The sequence below is a fragment of the Protopterus annectens genome, chromosome 6.part0 (genome assembly GCF_019279795.1).
Source record: "Protopterus annectens isolate FY-2018-M chromosome 6.part0, PAN1.0, whole genome shotgun sequence".
Lineage (NCBI taxonomy): Eukaryota > Metazoa > Chordata > Ceratodontiformes > Protopteridae > Protopterus > Protopterus annectens.
This window is the reverse complement of record NC_056737.1, coordinates 1,717,752,514-1,717,772,995: the sequence shown is the minus strand read 5'-3', so window position 1 is coordinate 1,717,772,995 and position 20,482 is coordinate 1,717,752,514. Positions and strand designations below refer to the sequence as shown.

Here is a 20,482-nt window from a genome sequence, read left to right as displayed (position 1 = left end):
CTGTCTTCTCCTCCTTTCTGGGTAGCGGCACCCCATTGGCGAGGTTTGTAAGGGCCTTGTGACTGACCTCTGCCCCTTGGGCATCTGTATTTGCCCCTCTGTGGTCTGTAAGAAGCTGGAAAGGACCAGTTTTTTGTTGGCCAATTTCTGCTGAAACGAGGGGGGTGAACCTGTAAAAAATCCTTGACCGTCTGCATAGATTTTGCCTTATCCTCCCATTTTCTTTAAAACCTCTTCTGCTTTTACACCAAATAAAACTTCCTGCTGTAAAGGTGCATCCAATAACTTTGCTTTAACATGATCAGGCAGGGCTTGTTCTTTTAACCAAGCATGTCTACTTATGACAGACCCAGTCACTGCTGCTCTACAGGAAGCTTCCAATGAATCAAATCCACATTGTAAAGTATGTTTGCCCACCTGTTCAGCTGCATGCAACAAATCCTGCATTTCTTTGAAATCAGGCTTCTCTGAATGTGTGTTAAATTTTTGTTTTAATTGAGACATCAAGAATTGCTGATATTTCAGCATGTGAAACTGGCAATTTAAGGCCCTCATAGCTAGAGTAGCTGAGGTGTATACCTTCTTTCCCCATCTATCTAGTGCTCTGGAATACCTTTCAGAGGGTACAGGATTTTTAGCAATAGAGGCCTTAACCCCTTTGGGACCCTGGGAACTGGTTTCTGGGTCAGCAACAGGGCTTTTATATAGGAATTTGTGTGATTCAGGGACTCTGTAGTATCTGTCTAGTTTGGCTGGAGCAGGAGGTAGAGAGTCTGGATTTAGACTAGACTCTAAGTAAACATCATCCACAATGTACGGGAGGGATAGCAAGTGGTCTGTGCTGGGGTAGTAAAAACTCTCGGAGCCTTTTCTTAGAATCAGAGTAATCCTGGCCTTCCCATGGTATGCAAAGTTTCCCCAAAGGAGTAGTCTTCTGGGAGAGATGTTGAGGGAATAGACTCTTCAGCATCAGAATCTTCATAAGGGGGAAAAGAGTATTCCTATTCCTCAGAAGAATCTGAGGAAATTGAAACCTGGTCAGAGGAAGCATAATCCTCCTCTTGTCTTGGCCTTTTATCAGGAGGGGGATGGGAACCCCTGATTAGGGCAATTAAATCTTCAGCCATCTTAAGCATCTGTTTCTTAGGCATGGGGCCTTGTACTGGAGACTGATGCACAGTCTTTTTTGTTTTTAAAGGAGTTTTTAGCTTAGCATAAGATTTAATGGTGAGTGTAGTCGGTCTGAAGACACCTTCTGCAACTGAAGGCGTTTCTACTGCACCGGAATCTCCTTCTGCTCTGGAGTCGAAAGGGCCTAAAGAAGAAGGCTGCGGCGGCCTAGTACTCTCCGCTTGTGAATCAGAAGCCATCTGGGGTTCTAAATCAGCGGTCGTCAGGAGCTGCATAGGCGCCTCACTGAAAACCGGAGAACCAGCGACAGGCCCAGCAGAGGCCTCAGAGTCTGGTTTGGGTCTAGGCTGCCTGTCCTTATCCTTGCGTTTTTTATGCATGCCGGCCGTCAGTTGCTCCGACGGCATGGTATAATTAAATTTCCTACCAAAGTAATGTCGGGCGAAATCAAACAGACGTTTGACAGTTCATTTATTAAACCTAGCACAAAACCGACAACCTGTGACATCGTGGTCTGGGCCTAGGCAAGGAATACAATAAGAATGAAAGTCCTTATGAGGTATTTGCTTCCCACAAGAAATGCAATTGTTAACTTTTTCTGACATCGGACTGAGGCAAGAAAAGGTTCCCCAACGGGGTAGTTAGCTTTATTGAAGACTTCGGTCTGAAATTCGTTTTTAAAATCTCAGGAGTCGGCTGACCGGCACTTGTGAACTGCTTCTGCTTCGGGCACTGCACGGCAAGAAAGACTGAAGAAAATGGCGTTGGATGCCTCATATACCCACTGACGTCAGGGAAGAAGCGACAGCAACCGACGCTGGACCAAGACTTTGGAACTCTGGCCGACTGCGGGACCGCCTGATGGCAGGATAACCCAAGTGTGATGACTGCAGCAGTGTAACACGATGAACATGGAACAAATGTATATAATAAAGCATAATTCCTTTAGGCATTAAGTCATAACTATACTAAAAATGTGTTTCACAACTTTTATATTTTTTCCAAAGAGAACGGGCAGCTGATCTTAAAAAGGTAGGAGCAAACTGAACAGGAAAAAAAATGGGAATTATGGGAACAATACATACAGGGAAGGAATGAGGTTTAAAAGAAGGCAGGACTTAAATGAGCTATGTAGTGGTTGACTGAAAACAATCGGGTAGACTACAAGTGATGTAAAATATTTGCAACTAGGAATGTGTCAGTATGGTTTGTGATGAAAAATGCTTGCAACTAGGATTGAATCTGTGCGGTTTGTTTTCATTTATACAAATGTATGATTGCTTATGTCATAAGTGATGGTTTACTAAAGATGTTTCTTGTTTAAAAAATGGGCAATAATTGAATGATTTACATAATGTTGCTTAGATTACATGATGTAAGCAATATATGTGAAGTATAATGTTTGTTAATGTTAATTTATTACTATAGTTTGATTACTTTTGCATAAATGTAAATTTGCCTATGTCACAAGTGATAATTCAATAAAGGTGTTTCAAAATATAAATGTTTTTGCTTCCCACTGTAGCTGTCTGCCATCATCCATATCCCAGAGTTCCTCCCTGACCATCCTTCCCAACACCTGGCCAACCTTCCCCTTTGAAATGGGACCTATACCTCACAAATGAAGAAATCACTGTGCATGTAGCTGGCAAAAGTGTGCAAAGAGGACACATAAGGGCATCCCACTATGTCACAATCCTAAAAGTTGTGCAATTCATCTGTTCTGAAGATATCCTAACCCTGATTTTACTCTACTTACAGTTGTCAATGTTCCCCTACCTTTTCCAGATTTTTCTAACAAACATTGCATGCAAAGACAACTGGACATATAGACTTAAAAAGAACAACACATAAGCTAACAGAATTAAATCAAAGTCAGTGGCACCATGTCAAATTTTGCATGTGTCTGTCTGCAAGGGCAAACTCTGAATTTTTTGCTACATTACTTAAAATAAAAGAAAACGTAATTTTTATCCTGAAAAATAAGTATTTTAAGTTCCTTTGTCACAATGACATTTAAATGATTTTGACATTTACTATCATCCAGTTCAAATGTCAAGTGTTTATCTTTGCTGTGAACTAAATGGCAAAACACAGAGCAGCCAAGTGGCTAACTAGGTTACTGGTTGTACCTAGTAATATAGAGCTTGTATATCTACAACCACTTGAAAATTTCACAAAAAATATACTGCAAGTCCAAGCTAAAGAATATAGTTAGTGGATGATTTCAGATATAAAGGTATGTAGAAAACATTACCTTCATGTACTATGTGCTACTGCACACAGGTTTAAACTTGGAAAAGAGTACATATAAATCTGTTGACAGAAAACGTTTTACATTCAGAAAAAACACACAAATATGATTTTTACTTCCAAGTAATGCAATGATGCCTGGGTATGCAAGGCAGTACTTGGCTAACCTTAATGGAAATGGAGTACAAATATAACACGTCAAGCTGCCACTATTTAATACCAGCAAAAACCTACACTTGAGAGCTATGCATAAGAAGACCATAAGCTAGTACCCTCTGATATTTCTTACAAAACATTTAAGGAACACCCAAACACTCCAATACTGAAAACTACCAACTTACCCTTTAGAATTTAAATGCAGCTGAATGTCAAATATGATCATACCATACAGTCAGTATTGATACAGGGAGTTTTAGTGATGTTATTTCAGTGGCAAAAGGACTCTTTTCTGGGTAGATATGCATGACTTACTTCTTTTTACTTCTTATGCAATCACAACTAAATACAGATGTATTCTGGGCAGGTACTGCATTCTCTACCTTGAAGAGAAGTCGCACACTGTGGTGTAAACTAAGCAGTGCATGTAGCCTAGGAAAGTAAGCCCATGCACTCTTACATAAAGTGAATAAACAGATATGCAGCAGACATCTATGCATTGCTGGCTCCATATATATAACCTGGTCTAGATAGGAGTTTCTTTAAAGTATACAGCATACATCTGAGATCAGCATGCAAATAATCACTTAACGATTACAACTGTGCTTGGTAAAATCTTCCTTTCTCTTACTTCATATAAAGGTGGACTCCACACCATATTACTTGTGAGAGTTGTAATGTCTGAATTACTGCATGAATACATTTCTGTGTAAACAAAGTCTAACTTGTGGCTAGAATCATGCAACACTATGTTAGGTAAAACAGAGGGGTGGGGGAGTGGCTTACACACGACCAAGCTGAAGTTAAGGCAGTGTTTAGTGACATACACCAAAAAGGCTAAAAGTAACAGACAAGTCACAGCACAAGCTGGCATTTTTTTTTAATTCCTCACCTTAACTTTGCACCCTCTGACAGTAGCCCGGTTTCCTTTCACACCCAACCCTAAGTTCCCCCAACTACTGCCACTGCATACCGTGGATGAATTGTTTCAATGGGAAAGTTCTCCAATTCCTCAGAGTGCATCTTGTGGAACACTTTGCATTTTAGCCCCACTGAGAGGAATTTGATGGGGATTTAAGGTTATGGAACCAGGAGCCATCATGAATGCACTGGCTAGTCAAAGCTACTAGCTTGTGGAAGCAGTTAGTAGTCTGATGTTGGGATGTTTCTGCATATCTTGGTTGTTAGTGGGGTGACTAAATTAGTAGGCTCACAGTCATTGGATTACTGAAGCCCTCCCACCAGGATAGCAAGCCATCAGCTGCTTCACCCTACTGCACTGGCCAGCCCTACCAGTGACTGAAATCTGTTCCAAAACTTTTGTTGCTGATGGCACACACATGTTGCATCTCCGGGGGGGGTCAGCATCCGTTAGCAAAATGTTTCCGAATAACACTGCTTATGTGGGACATGCTGCTGTAATGAAGGGGCTAGCTACTGTAGACTTGTTGTCATGGAATATTTCTCTGCCCAAAAGGAAAACCTACCGTCAGCAGAAGATTACTGACAAGTGATCCGCATACTGGTGTTTTAAATCACTCATAAAACATCTACTAGAAGGTCAAGAAGAAACAGAGGATCAAAATGAGCAACTAGCTGTAATGTACAGCCAGCAATTACCACATCCAAGAGGGACCTTATTAACTTGTACTAGTACTGCTTCCTTTACTAAAGGGACAAGAGAAACAAAAACTTTACACTCATTTCGATAACAGTAACTTGATTAATACTGAGCATGGAGAACACAACAAATGACTCATTTCATCATACCAAAAGAGAAGTCAACTCACAGTAATTAAAAGGAGCCTTTTCCTGAGAACCCAAATGCTAATGTGCCAAAAGAATAATGATCTTGGAAGTGATCACAAAGTCAGAGGCAACCTTCAACTGGACCCAACCCAGTTTGGCTTTGTCAAGAGATGGTCTTGCCTACTAAACCTGGTGGAATTCTTTGAGGGGGTCACTAAGGCAACAGAAGAGGGGAAAGTGGTGCATACCTATCTGGATCTGGCTAAGGCATTTGATGCAATACACTACTCGGGTACAACTGATAAACTCACCACAGTGGGCAAAAAAACACCTACATAACTCACTGGATCGCCAGCTTGCTCACAAACAGGATCCACAAAGTCAAGATTGCTGACATCACCTCCACTGAGAGACCAGCCACCAGCGAGGTACCTCAGTGCTCTGTACTGGGACCATGCCCATTTGGCATCTACTTCTCAGAGGCAAAGGCTAATGTGAATGGCCTCTAGCTCATCAAGATCACAGATTACCATGAACTGGGAGCTTTCAGATTCCCACATAACACATAACACAGACATCTTACAAGAGGGTTTAACACAGATAAATGATTGGTGTCAAAGTCATGGACTAAAACTCACTGCCAAGAAATGCATTATAATGTCTTTTGGAAATACTGCTACCAAGCTAATTATCCATTGATAAGACACTCTAAGAGTTGACCAGATAGTCAGGGATCTGGGAACATATGTAGACAGTAATCTCGTCGTTGACCAAAATGAGGCCGAAGTAGTAAAAAAATAATTCTATGTCACCCAATTTATTAATAAGGAAATGGCATCCAGTTCAGGTCCAAAGAAGTACTAGTGCCACGTTTTTTCACTCCATATCACACCCATCAGTGAGTACCTGAACAGATATTTGACATTTACCACTCCCATCACCGAGTACCTGACCAGACACATTCAACAGCAGGAATGGCCAGAAATTCTCCTTACCAGAAGAGTCCAGGGTATAAGCACACTCTCCAAAACAGACTGCCTTAAAGCCCTGTCTCTACACTCTGTCTGCTACAGGTTACTGACAGGCGATCTATACCTGCCATATAAGGCATCCTCTGATCTGGCTCTGTTGGACCTTTTGCACATATACAAAATAAACAGACTCACAACCACAAGATCCAAGGACTTAAATTTTGCTTGTGACATAAATAAGACATGTTAATGAGACAAAACTGCATCTCAGAGAATCCCCATGTCATATAACAGGCTTTTCTATCCATGTGGACCAGAGTCCAATGGGAAAACTGGAAATTCACGCAGGGTCTGGCACCAATGTCTTTGATAGTCAGAGGCAGACAGTAATGCCCAAACTAATGTACTCCCGCCAAATATCCTCTAGATACCTCCCTCCTAATAAGCATCCTTGATATACAGGGAGACACACACACATATATATTACATATGTGTATGTATTTACACACACATATACTTACATATTTTACATACATATATATATATATATATATATATATATATATATATATATATATATATATATATATATATATATATATATATATATATATAGATACACACACACACACACACACACACACACATATATATATATATATATACACACACACACACACACACACACACACACACACACACACACACACACACACACAACTGGAAATTAAGCTACAGTGTGTCTTTCTGTTGTGGCAGGAAACCAGAGCACCTTACCATGCAAGTCTCTTTCTGTAACACTGCCATTACACAAAACACTCAAACACACAACTCTAAATGTATCTCCTTACTCTAACCCACAAACACTCACACAATTTTCCCATCCCTTACTGCCAAGTCCTTCAGTATATCTGAAGGTTTCAGCATTAGTATGTCAAACCCACACTTACCTTAGCAGCATGTACTTGATGTTCCATTCATACAATATTTTCAAAGTATGACAAACAGAACACCCAACAGCATTTTATCATCATCCACTCCATCAAGAAACTGATTTGAAAGACTGACCGACACCCAAAAAAGCATACAACTTATAAACTAAAAAATTTAACATCACATATTTCTAAACAACATAAACTACAAAATTAAAAAAAACATAAAACTAAATGCCAAAATCTCTACAGTGATCTACAGTGAGATGAAAGAAAAAAAACAAGGTGTGTGGTGTAACTGTGGTGAGTGGGGGTGGGGTGGGGGGTAGGCACATTTTATGTTTTTCTATCATAATTTACATATTTTTGCAATATCATACCAAAGTGAAATACTTGGATCCACACTATGGACCATCTCTGTGTTTTACACACTTGCTTGATCTTTATAAAACTTCCCAAATCACCTCTCTAAAAATCGTTTCCAAAGGTATGAATCACAGCTTTGACAACGAAGTATATAATTTAAAATAAAAAAAAAGGATTGGCAGCTATTTGAGGTAATATTTTTCAAAATCAATGAACGAATAGACAATATATTCTCATGATAAAAGAAACGCCTTGAGTAACACAAGGCATGTTTTCAGATCTCACATAAATTCAAGGAAAATCTTTTCTCAAACAAGTATCAAACTCTCCATCTTCTTGAATGAGCAAGTGTATAAAAAACAGCAGTACTGGGTATGGCATAACATTATGTCTAAAGTGTCCAAGAATGGAAGACAAATGTGGATACGTATATCAGAAGCAGCAATCGAGAAATATACACAAAGGCTGGAGAAAAACCACTTTATAAAAGATAAAATAACAAAACACAGCAAAGCTTTCAGGCATAAAACCCTTCTTCAGTGCGTTACATTTCAAAGGTTAAAAACATACTAAATATATAGTGTGGGTCATCATCACATGACTAGCAGCCAAATAGTCATATGACACAGATACAATTAAAACCATTAGATACACTTCATTTCAATTTAGTTTGTTGCATAAATTTAAGAACAGGTTTCAAAGTAATAACATCATTAAGTCCTGGCAATCTATCTGCCTTTAGTCTAATTATCCACTCATACTCCTTCAGCTCCAACTTATTATTTATGTCACCCCCTCTTAGTGTTGTTGCAACTGTGTGTATAACTCGGAAGAGAAATCTATGTTGGGCTCCATTTTCCTTTATGTGCTTATATAAAGAATTAGTGTTTACTGCTCTGTTGATCTCTGATTTATGTTCGATAATTCTATCCTTTAATTTTCTTATAGTTTTACCTACATAGAAGGATGAACATACAGAACAGGTAGCCAAGTAAACCACAAAGGTGGTATTACAAGAAGCTTTAACATTAAAATTATATATTTTATTTGTGGTAGGATGTTTAAACTGATGACTATTATGGTCAAAGATGTCAGGACAGCAAGAACAGTTATAGCATTTACATGTTCCTGGCTTTATGAAGTTAGATACATAAGGAACATGTAAGTCCTTATAGCAAAGTTGTTGTTTTAGTGTTCTCATATTCCTGAAGGAAAAATAGGGTCTAACATCCAATACTTTTTTAACATCCATACATGCCATGAGTATAAGCCAGTTTTTTTGTATAACCTGTTGTATTAGATGCGTATTAGAATTAAAAGAAGTGATAAATCTAACTTTACTGTTAGATTGCCTTCCTTCATTCATTATGGTACCTTCAGTATATATTGGTTTCAGGGTAGTAGCTCTCTCTGCTATAGTTTTATTTTTAAACTCCAAAATTAATTTACTATCATATCCACTGGAAATCAATTCTTGTGATATGGATTCAAGTTGTATTTTAAATCTAGCATCATCTGTATTCAACTTACTTACTCTGCCCAATTGAGATCTAACTATGCTTTTAAATACATGAGGAGCATGCATACTGCTAGAATGCAAGTAGCGGCCTGAATGTACTACCTTCTGATGTATACTAGTGTGAAAAGAGTCACAGGTTCTATCTAACACTAAATCTAAGAAGACTATTTTATCCCTGGAAAATTCCATTTTAAACTTTAAAAAATTTGTACTATCATTCAGATATAATAAAAACGAATTTAGTTGAAATTCAGTACCCCTCCATATCAAAAAACAATCATCTACAAAACGTTGATAGAATACTATATTTTCAGCAAAAACATTGTTATCATTTAGTATAAATTTCTGTTCCCAAACATATAACACTAAGTTGGCATAGGTATTCGCTGTGGATGTGCCCATGGCCACACCTGACGTTTGTAGATATAATTGTTTATTAAATAAGAATATATTATTAGTTAAAACTAAATCAAGTAATGTACAGATACTTTCTATTTTACATGATGTTGTTTTAGTGTTCTCATATTCCTGAAGGAAAAATAGGGTCTAACATCCAATACTTTTTTAACATCCATACATGCCATGAGTATAAGCCATTTTTTTACTGTACCATGCCCTGTTATACCATGTTTGTATGGGGTTCCTAAAATACATAAATCTATGAGTGACCCCCCCCCCCCATAAGACCAATAGTATTAGGTGGAGGGTGGTTCACAGAACCCCTATCTATTTATTTGCAACAACTATATCCATTAATGAAAAATTGCAAAACAGTACTAAAGGATACAACTGATTTCTTACTAAAGTTAAAGGAATGGCGACTGACCCCACAAGCAATAGAGGCATTGCATGATGATGTTTTGTTGGTAACTTTAGATATAACATCACTCTTCACGGTGATACCTAACGACTTTGGTATTGAGTGTATAAGAGAATTTCTAATGAATCAGACCCCTTTTACATCACATAAAATAGAAAGTATCTGTACATTACTTGATTTAGTTTTAACTAATAATATATTCTTATTTAATAAACAATTATATCTACAAACGTCAGGTGTGGCCATGGGCACATCCACAGCGAATACCTATGCCAACTTAGTGTTATATGTTTGGGAACAGAAATTTATACTAAATGATAACAATGTTTTGGCTGAAAATATAGTATTCTATCAACGTTTTGTAGATGATTGTTTTTTGATATGGAGGGGTACTGAATTTCAACTAAATTCATTTTTATTATATCTGAATGATAGTACAAATTTTTTAAAGTTTAAAATGGAATTTTCCAGGGATAAAATAGTCTTCTTAGATTTAGTGTTAGATAGAACCTGTGACTCTTTTCACACTAGTATACATCAGAAGGTAGTACATTCGGGACACTACTTGCATTCTAGCAGTATGCATGCTCCTCATGTATTTAAAAGCATAGTTAGATCTCAATTGGGCAGAGTAAGTAAGTTGAATACAGATGATGCTAGATTTAAAATACAACTTGAATCCATATCACAAGAATTGTTTTCCAGTGGATATGATAGTAAATTAATTTTGGAGTTTAAAAATAAAACTATAGCAGAGAGAGCTACTACCCTGAAACCAATATATACTGAAGGTACCATAATGAATGAAGGAAGGCAATCTAACAGTAAAGTTAGATTTATCACTTCTTTTAATTCTAATACGCATCTAATACAACAGGTTATACAAAAAAACTGGCTTATACTCATGGCATGTATGGATGTTAAAAAAGTATTGGATGTTAGACCCTATTTTTCCTTCAGGAATATGAGAACACTAAAACAACAACTTTGCTATAAGGACTTACATGTTCCTTATGTATCTAACTTCATAAAGCCAGGAACATGTAAATGCTATAACTGTTCTTGCTGTCCTGACATCTTTGACCATAATAGTCATCAGTTTAAACATCCTACCACAAATAAAATATATAATTTTAATGTTAAAGCTTCTTGTAATACCACCTTTGTGGTTTACTTGGCTACCTGTTCTGTATGTTCATCCTTCTATGTAGGTAAAACTATAAGAAAATTAAAGGATAGAATTATCGAACATAAATCAGAGATCAACAGAGCAGTAAACACTAATTCTTTATATAAGCACATAAAGGAAAATGGAGCCCAACATAGATTTCTCTTCCGAGTTATACACACAGTTGCAACAACACTAAGAGGGGGTGACATAAATAATAAGTTGGAGCTGAAGGAGTATGAGTGGATAATTAGACTAAAGGCAGATAGATTGCCAGGACTTAATGATGTTATTACTTTGAAACCTGTTCTTATATTTATGCAACAAACTAAATTGAAATGAAGTGTATCTAATGGTTTTAATTGTATATGTGTCATATGACTATTTGGCTGCTAGTCATGTGATGATGACCCACACTATATATTTAGTATGTTTTTAACCTTTGAAATGTAATGCACTGAAGAAGGGTTTTATGCCTGAAAGCTTTGCTGTGTTTTGTTATTTTATCTTTTATAAAGTGGTTTTTCTCCAGACAAATGTGGATCCCAGACAAAATTCCAGAATTTCAGAAGTATTTTTTAAGTTGATGTGGCATATTCTGTTCTCAGCAAGCACAGGCATCAAGCTGGGTGACCTTAGAAGACACTAAGAAATCTGAATGATAGTGTGATGTCCACAGTGAAAAGTTAGGATCATACTGGATTAAAACGTACAAGGACTGCCTCTACATCTAAGCCATAGCAAAACACTGCCCATAAATCATACTAAGAAAATTTTCACTTGAAAGAGAAGCAGTTATAGCAGCACACATCAAAGAGGATGCAAGATTTACCTTGAGATAGCAGCCCTGGTAGTGACAATCTCCGACGTGCACCCTCAGATTCCTCCTCCCGGATGTCCACCAAACTGGAGCTCTTTTTGCCCTGCATGGATTCCTCCAGCTTAACTTGCTCTTCCCTAGTTTCCTTTAAGCCTTCGACAGGCAAACCTGCCAAGGCAGCAGCTCCTGACTGAGGGGAACATGAGTAATAATTCATCACTTTTCTAAGTGAAAGAGCTCCAGCCTCATATGTAGCTGCAACTTTCACCCCAACTGCAGAGGCACAAGAGACCACCAGATTGTTCAAAGCAGAGCCCACTGTTGGTGACGCAGGGTCAGGTTCTGTACCATCCTGTAAAAGAGGAAGACAAATAATAAAATAGCTTTAAGCCAAAAAGCTCAGAACAACATGATGCTCTGTCACAAATAACTGATATCTGGAGTACTTAAGAATACAGCTAATATACCTTAAACAGCTCTAAATGCGAGGGATTCAGTCAACAGAGAATGTGCCATTAGCTGCTTTGGAAATGTGGCACTGCAAATGCAAGTAAGGTTCACTTAGGGTATTAGTGTGCCACAGTGTGTAGAATTTCTGGACTAAACTGCGAAAATTATCCATATAGTTTCACTGCACAGTTTCCTAAAATATAATCCAGATTTGGAAAATTATTTCTATCTTGGAGAAAGATACTACAGGCAGCTAATTAAAAAAAATACTTAAAACTTGAAAAAAAAATATTGCAGTCATATCCAAAAGCTGCATCCAAACTGCTAAGTAATTAATTCCCACTAGACAGCCTAGACATATGAAGTCACAGTATTACCAGGGCTTATATTCAGTATGCACCACAAAATTACAGCACAGTAAGTTACAATACCTACTTTGCGACACGTAATTACAAATTAAATTAAAACAACTGTCATTATACTGGAGATAATCAAAATTAATATAAAATTATTAACAAATAAGCTGGTCAATTTTTGCATCACTGATGCAAGTCTAGGAATAGATTCAGACCACTGCAAGGAACAGTAGCAGCTTTACCTCTTTACCTTTCTTGGAGGGAGAACAGGGGAACCACATATCAGCCTTTCCTACAAAGTCCAAGCACAAGTGCTCAAGAGAACACAAAGCTCAAGCCGTGCAGCTATCAATACATACAAGTGCCACTAATGAAGACTAAGGAAAAGTTCAACCTGCCATGTCCACACATGTAGGATGAAGACTTAATGACACCCTAGCTGAATGATGCTCAGTTGGTAACCTGGGTGACAAGCAAGTCAGTCAGTTAGGAACTACAGTGACTTTCAAATGCCCACTCCAGGTTGAAGGACTTGGTTAAGTCCTGATAAAAAAGTACTCACCAGAGAAGGTATATGGACTCAAAATTAACATCCCAACCAAGAACTGCCTGGCCACTCTAGATGAACACTGCATTTGTGTAGAACAGCATACCTACAGAGGCCTGGTACAGCAGCTAAGCACTTCTCTTCCTGGTCAAAGAAAGAAGGGCTGTAAGAGCATGTAAGAAAATCTCCTTAGTCCTCTGTTGGATAACAGATGCAGTTCTTCATCACCTATCCTTCAATGTTGTGAGAAGGACTAAATGAGCTTATTAGGGAAGAGGTTTGATGGTCACAGGGTCAGGGGGAGGAAGACAAATGCAAAAAACAGAATAAGCTATTCACCCACTGCCATCACAGGTCCTGGGCACAGACTGAAAGATGATCTACTGTGATCCTTGCATTGCAGAACTCAAAACGGACAGAGACATTCCTCGGGGAAGTGGGATTCATCTACAGCACTGGTTCCCAAATTGGGTGCCGTGCAAAGATTCCAGGTGTGCCGCAAAAAAGGTGTAAAAAAAAAGTACCATCAGAAATGCTGAGAACTCGTCTTTTCATCCATTCTCATTATAAATTTTAATTGAATAAGATATACTATACTATTCAATTAACATTTATAAAGAGAATGGATGAAAAGATGATTTCTCAGTGTTTTTAGTGCTTAGAATTACAAACGTTATACTTGGTAGCTTCGGGATGCAATCCACTAGAACTGCAGTTACCAAGTAAGCAAAGTCCGACCTAGGCATCCGAAAAGTTGATGTCTCACTTACAGACAACATTTTTTATAAAATCAAGAAAATAAATTAGAGGCAAGCCACCACGATGAAAAAGTAGAAATTATTTATTGTTAACAAACAGGAACGATGAGCGCTTTCGCGTGTAACAAACCACGCTTCTTCAGATCTACTGTGTACATTTCATTGAGACCTTTTATACTAAAGTAAGCACACTAATTAATTAATTGAACAATTCAGCAACTCATTAGTGCTAGTTGCACCACAAGAAATGAATCAACAACTTAGCTCAGATAATGTAAATATCAATCCAAAGCTAATGAACTTATATCATCTATACTCATTCAAATATTCCATATATACAACTATAAATACAACTAAAAATATATATAAATATAAATTCACATATTCAAATAAAATATATATAAAAATATATAAAAATTCATGAATGTTCATGAAAATTTGTAGAATCGAAATTTGTAAATTTATAAAAGAATATCAAAAACTGTGAAAATATATATATAAAAATGTTTGGAGAGATATAAAAAGTGTGTGAAGACATATAAAACCTTCTTAATATGAAATCAATCTCGTAATCAATAACAATTGGGTATAATGAATAAAATGAAATATATGGTAATAATGAGCAGATCCTAATAAATACACAGCTGGAATTAGTCTTGACCAACAATGTTTTGATGTTTAATTATCACACTTACATCCAGCAGTGGGGAGTTGGCATGGGCACCCCCTGCGCCAACACCTACGCGAACCTAGTTATGTACAGTTGGGAAACCTCATCTGTATTTACACATGAAGGCTTCAAAAACATCTCACTGTACAGAAGGTTCGTGGATGACATTCTATTGGTGTGGCAAGGTACTGCGGAGGATCTAATGATTTTGATATCTGAATTAGAAAATACAACAGTTTTTCTTAAATTTTCCATTGAATACTCTGATGTTACTATCACTAAGGATGGAAGGGCAGGTCTGATAACGTCCCTATTTAGGAAGCCATGTTATAAAAATACTTTTTTACATTATAACAGCATGCATCCTAGGTTTGTCTTTAAGAACATAGTCAAAGGACAATATATGAGGGTTAGTAAATTATGTCAGGAAGCTGAAGAACAGAAAAGGGAGTATGACACTTGAAAGGCTCTTCTTGGATAGGGGCTACAATGCAGCAATGGTAGCCAGAATAAAGAACTCCTTTTTGCCATCAAATATCTCTGATATCAGTCGTCCAAATGTGAGGTTTCACAATTATAGCAATAAGAAATATGACAACCGTAAGGTATGCTTTCAAACAAGCTTCACTAGTGACAATAAATATATTGTAGATATTATATCTAGAAATTGGCATATTTTGACAGCTGACTCAGAAATTAAAAACATAACAGGTATCCATCTGGTTTTCACGTACAAAAACATGAAAAACCTGAAGAGGCTACTATGTATTGAGAAGAAAAGAGTATGTACAATTAGTAACAACATTAATATTGACATTTTTGGCACTTATTCATGTGGTAGATGCAGTATGTGCCCTTGGATATCTAAACAATCCTTTGTGCTTCCACAATTACACTACAGGTTAGAACCCAGGTTCTCAGTTACATGTGAAGCTAAGAATGTGGTATACCTGGCTAACTGTGAGTCATGCCCAGTTTTTTATATAGGCATGACCACAAGACGCCTAAGAGATAGAATACAAGAACATTTACTTGATATTAAAAAACTGGACTCAAAAAATGCACTAGCTAAGCATATCATGGAATATCATGGTCATAAGTTTGTTTTTAAGATATTACAAGTGAGCACATATAATGAAAGAAAAGGAGATAATTTTAACAATCTAGAAAACCTAGAGCTAAATTGGATATTGAAATTAAGGGCACAATATCCACCAGGCCTTAATTCTTATGTCAGCATCAGATCTTGTTTGAAGTAACGTAGATTTAAATAGAGCAATTAGAGTGTTCTTCCTATATATTACATATAATACGTATTACATATATTTTTATATCTCATTTTTTATATCTCATTTTTCATATTTCATTTTATTCATTACACCCAATTGTTATTGATTATGAGATTGATTTCATATTAAGAAGGTTTTATATGTCTTCACACACTTTTTATATCTCTCCAAACATTTTTATATGTATATTTTCACAGTTTTTGATATTCTTTTATAAATTTACAAATTTCGATTCTACAAATTTTCATGAACGTTCATGAATTTTTATATATTTTTATATATATTTTATTTGAATATGTGAATTTTTAGTTGTATTTATAGTTGTATATATGGAATATTTGAATGAGTATAGATGATATAAGTTCATTAGCTTTGGATTGATATTTACATTATCTGAGCTAAGTTGTTGATTCATTTCTTGTGGTGCAACTAGCACTAATGAGTTGCTGAATTGTTCAATTAATTAATTAGTGTGCTTACTTTAGTATAAAAGGTCTCAATGAAATGTACACAGTAGATCTGAAGAAGTGTGGTTTGTTACACGCGAAAGCGCTCATCGTTCCTGTTTGTTAACAATAAATAATTTCTACTTTTTCATCGTGGTGGCTTAACTCTAATTTATTTTCTTGATACTTGCTTGGCTTCTTTGGAGGTATCCTCAAGAGACAGTTTTGCTTTTCATCAGATTTTTTATAAAATGCCTAAAAAAAGTTAAAAATGTACACTTCTGACTTTCCAGATGCCTAGATCGGACTTTGCATACCTGCTAGCAGACTTTAAAATGGCTCACTTACATCTATAAAAAAACAATCTCTCCTTATGGAATTATACACACACACACACACACACACACACACAAGGAATAATAAATATACTGGGAATAATTTTGTTCATGATTTTGTAACCAGGAATTACGTGATATGTGTTAGAAATCTGGCAACACTGTGCGTGATTACGTCAACATCTTTGTTGTACGAGAGGTGAAGAGAGAAGTTGAATTGTGCGTTAAATAAAAGTAATTTTTTTTGGTAACAATGGTCTCTACCTCAAAGTGTCAAGTGGATTAAACTTCTGAAGATGATAGTAGTGACTGTAATGAGAGTACCAGGGAAAGTTGTATGATTGCTGACCAGCCAAAAGCAAGGCTTCTGTTGTTAAGAAAACAAGGCTTTATTCAGATAATTATGTCAATTATGGTTTTACATTTGTTGAGAAACAGGGCATGCAACAACCATGTTGCATTATATGCCACAAACTTTTATCAAATGAAGCCATGGTTCCCAGTAAGCTGCAGTGCTATTTAAAAACCAAACATCCTGCTGCTGCTAAGAGAGACCAACTTTATTTTAAACGCTTGCTACAATCTCAACAGAAACAGGTTCAGTTTTTTACAAAAGCAGTTACAGTTTCTAACAAAGCGCAACTTACCAGCTTTCAAGTGGGTAAATTAGTTGCAAAAAACATGAAGCCACATACTGTTGTGGAGAGTTTGATAATGTCAGCATGTCGGCTGATGGTGAAAACAATGTTAAGTGATGAGGCAGAGAAAGTTATTGCAAAAATTCCATCATCCAACAATACTGTTGCATGAAGAATTGAAATGATGTCTGATGATATTAATTACAGTGTTTGCAACCAGCTCAAAATCTGCAAGAAATTATCTCTCCAACTCGATGAATCTACAGACATCAGTGGTAAAGCACAATTAATGGCATTTGTAAGATATCTAAATCAACAGTCACTTATTGAACAGTTTCTGTTTTGCAGAGAGCTAATTCAGACACATGGAGAAGGCATATTTAAGTGTGTATGCACATTTTTTGAGCAATATAGATCGTTATGGCAATGGTGCAACTCAATTAGCACAGATGGAGCGCCTTCTATGACAGGATGTGTCCGTGGATTCCTGAGTTTGGCAACAGCAACTAATCCAAACATAACCACAACACATTGTTTCATTCACAGGGAAGCCCTTGTAAGTAAAACACTGCCATCTGATCTATATACCATCTTACGTGAAGTGGTGCGAATTGTTAATTACATCAAGTCGCATCCAGCCAAAAGCAGACTGTTTTCAGAACTATGTAAAGATATGAGTTCTGATTATATAACTGTTTTGCTACATAATGATATCAGATGGCTGTCCAGGGGAAAAGTTCTCACACGTGTTTGCGAACTTCACCTTGAATTGAAAACATTTTTTCTTCAAAATCAACCGCACAATGAATTTGCAACGTCCCATTTGATTCTCGGCTGGAGTGCGGGGAGTGCCTTCTGTGTGGAGTCTGCATGTCCTCCCCGCGGTTGGGTGGGCATTCAAAAGACATGTGTAAATGGGCGTGCCTTCGTTGAAGGTTGAACATCAAGCAGGCACCTCGATGTTCGTGAAAATCTACTGCCAAACATTAGCGGACCGGAGTTCCGCTGTGGGTGACCCCTAACCGGGAAAAGCCGAAAGACATCAACAACTGTCCGATTCCTCCTGGACCAGTAAAGTTTCATACCTTGCTGACATATCTGAAGTCCTGAATTCAGTGAATTTAGGTATGCAAGGTGTTGATGCTAACATTCTATCAGTCACCGACAAACTGGAAGCATTTAAACGCAAAATTGATTTGTGGCAACAGGAAGTAGAGACAGCAACTTCAATTCACGTTTCCAAATGCAGCACAAGCTGATCCTGGAGGAGTTGTATTACACAACCTGATTCTGAAAACTTAGCTTTACTAAAACAGCAGCTTCAGCACTACTTCCCATCTCTTGACACATCTGACAAAGACTGGGTTAGGAACCCTTTTCATCAGCACAAGAATATGACTGGTCTTTCACTAACAGAGAAAGTACAGTTGTGTACCTACCATAAATGTAGATGTTCGAGTGTTTTCAATGTTGCAGTCATTACTCTTGGGTTATCCTGCTGGCAGGCTACCCATAGTCGGCCAGAATTCCAAAGTATAGGTCCGGCGTCGGTTGCTGTCGCCTCTTCCCTGACGTCAGAGTGCCAGGGGTATAAAAGATGCAACCGACGCCATTTTGTTCAGTTTTTCTTGCCCCAGATGTCAGGTGCCCCAAACATGTAGGCTGAAAAATATATCAATAAGAAATGCATACACAAAAATAACATTTCTTTCATCTACAAGCAAATACACCAAAAAGATTGTATAGGATAGAGAAGTGCAGATAAGTCCCAGCAAAGTGAAGGGGGAAGGTGGGTGGTAACCTGGACTGCAACAGTGAATACACTCGAACACCTACATTTATGGTAGGTACACAACTGTACTATGTTCATCGTGTTTCACTGTTGCAGTCATTACTCTTGGGTTGAATCCCAAAGCTGAGGAAGGGTGGCTGGGCTAAATAGGATTAGGAGAGGCTATGAGGCCCTGCAGAACTGCAGTGGCGAAGCCTGCTCAGAGTAGAGAGGCAAGTGGTAGTGCTTTGTAAAGGTGTGCACTGAACTCCAAGTTGCAGCCTCTAAGATTTCTTTGGTTGGTACTCCCCTGAGGAAGGCTGCTGCTCTGGTGGAATGAGGCCTAATGCCCTTAGGCACTGATTTGCCATGTTGAGAATAGCAGAAACAGATGCAATGGCTTATCCATTTAGAAATAGTCTGTTTTGAGATAGCCTTTCCTTGTGATCCTGCAGCATATGACACTAGAAGTTGCTCAGTCTTTCTGAAAGCTTTAGTTCTGTCCAAGTAGAAACGTAACTGCCTGTGTATATCCAAAGAATGCAGAATTTTCTCACCCTTGTTCTGTGGATTTGTGTAAAAGGTAGGCAAGTGAATGGTTTGATTGAGGGCCACATTGGACACCACCTTAGCCATAAATGTAGGGTTTGTCCTCAGAGAAACCCTGTCTGGATTAAAAATGATGAAAGGTTCCACAGCCATGATTGTTTGTAACTCCGAGACTCGCCTTGCAGAGGTAATGGCTAGGAGCAGAGCTGTTTTCCAGGATAAGACTTTAATATCCGCTGTTGATGCTGGCTCAAAAGGAGGCAGTGTGAGTTTTTCCAAAACAAAATTGAGGTCCCAGGCTGGAATTGGTGCTCTCCTTGGAGGCCTAATGTTTTTGGCCCCTCTGAGGTACTGCCTTATTAAAGGGTGAGAAAAGATAGGTAATTCCATATTGTAATGTGCAGAAATGGCAGAGGTGTGAATCTTAATTGATGAGAAAGAAAAGCCTTTGTTCAACATCTCAGTCAGGTATTGGTACAGTCGTGTCAATGCCTTGCTCCTGGTTCCAAGCACAGAATCTCTTCCATTTTTCTGCATAAGACTTTCTGGTACTGGGCCTCCTGGCCTCCAAGATAATATCCATAACAGCTTTTGAAAGAGGGGTGTTCAGAATGGCTACATTATCCGCCGTGCTGCCAGATTTAACGTCCTGAGTTGGCTGTGCAGGATCTGATTGTTTTGTTGGGTCAGAATCATTTTTGGCTTCTCTTGTCTGACCTTTAGGTGTACTCTGGGAAGGAGAGGTAGTGGGGGAAAAGCATATACTGTTAGATTTTTCCAGCTGAATG

General features: G+C 37.7%; 1 protein-coding gene across 2 annotated transcripts in view; it reads right to left on the bottom strand.

Annotated features, from left to right (window-relative positions):
* ALS2 (alsin Rho guanine nucleotide exchange factor ALS2) overlaps positions 1-20,482 on the bottom strand; it is a 2,167,716-nt gene that overhangs the window by 1,747,175 nt on the left and 400,059 nt on the right. For both annotated transcript variants that reach the window (XM_044075110.1, XM_044075111.1), the window contains exon 5: positions 11,898-12,237. In XM_044075110.1, coding sequence (XP_043931045.1) covers positions 11,898-12,237 — 340 coding nt within the window. The remainder of the gene's footprint in view (positions 1-11,897; positions 12,238-20,482) is intronic.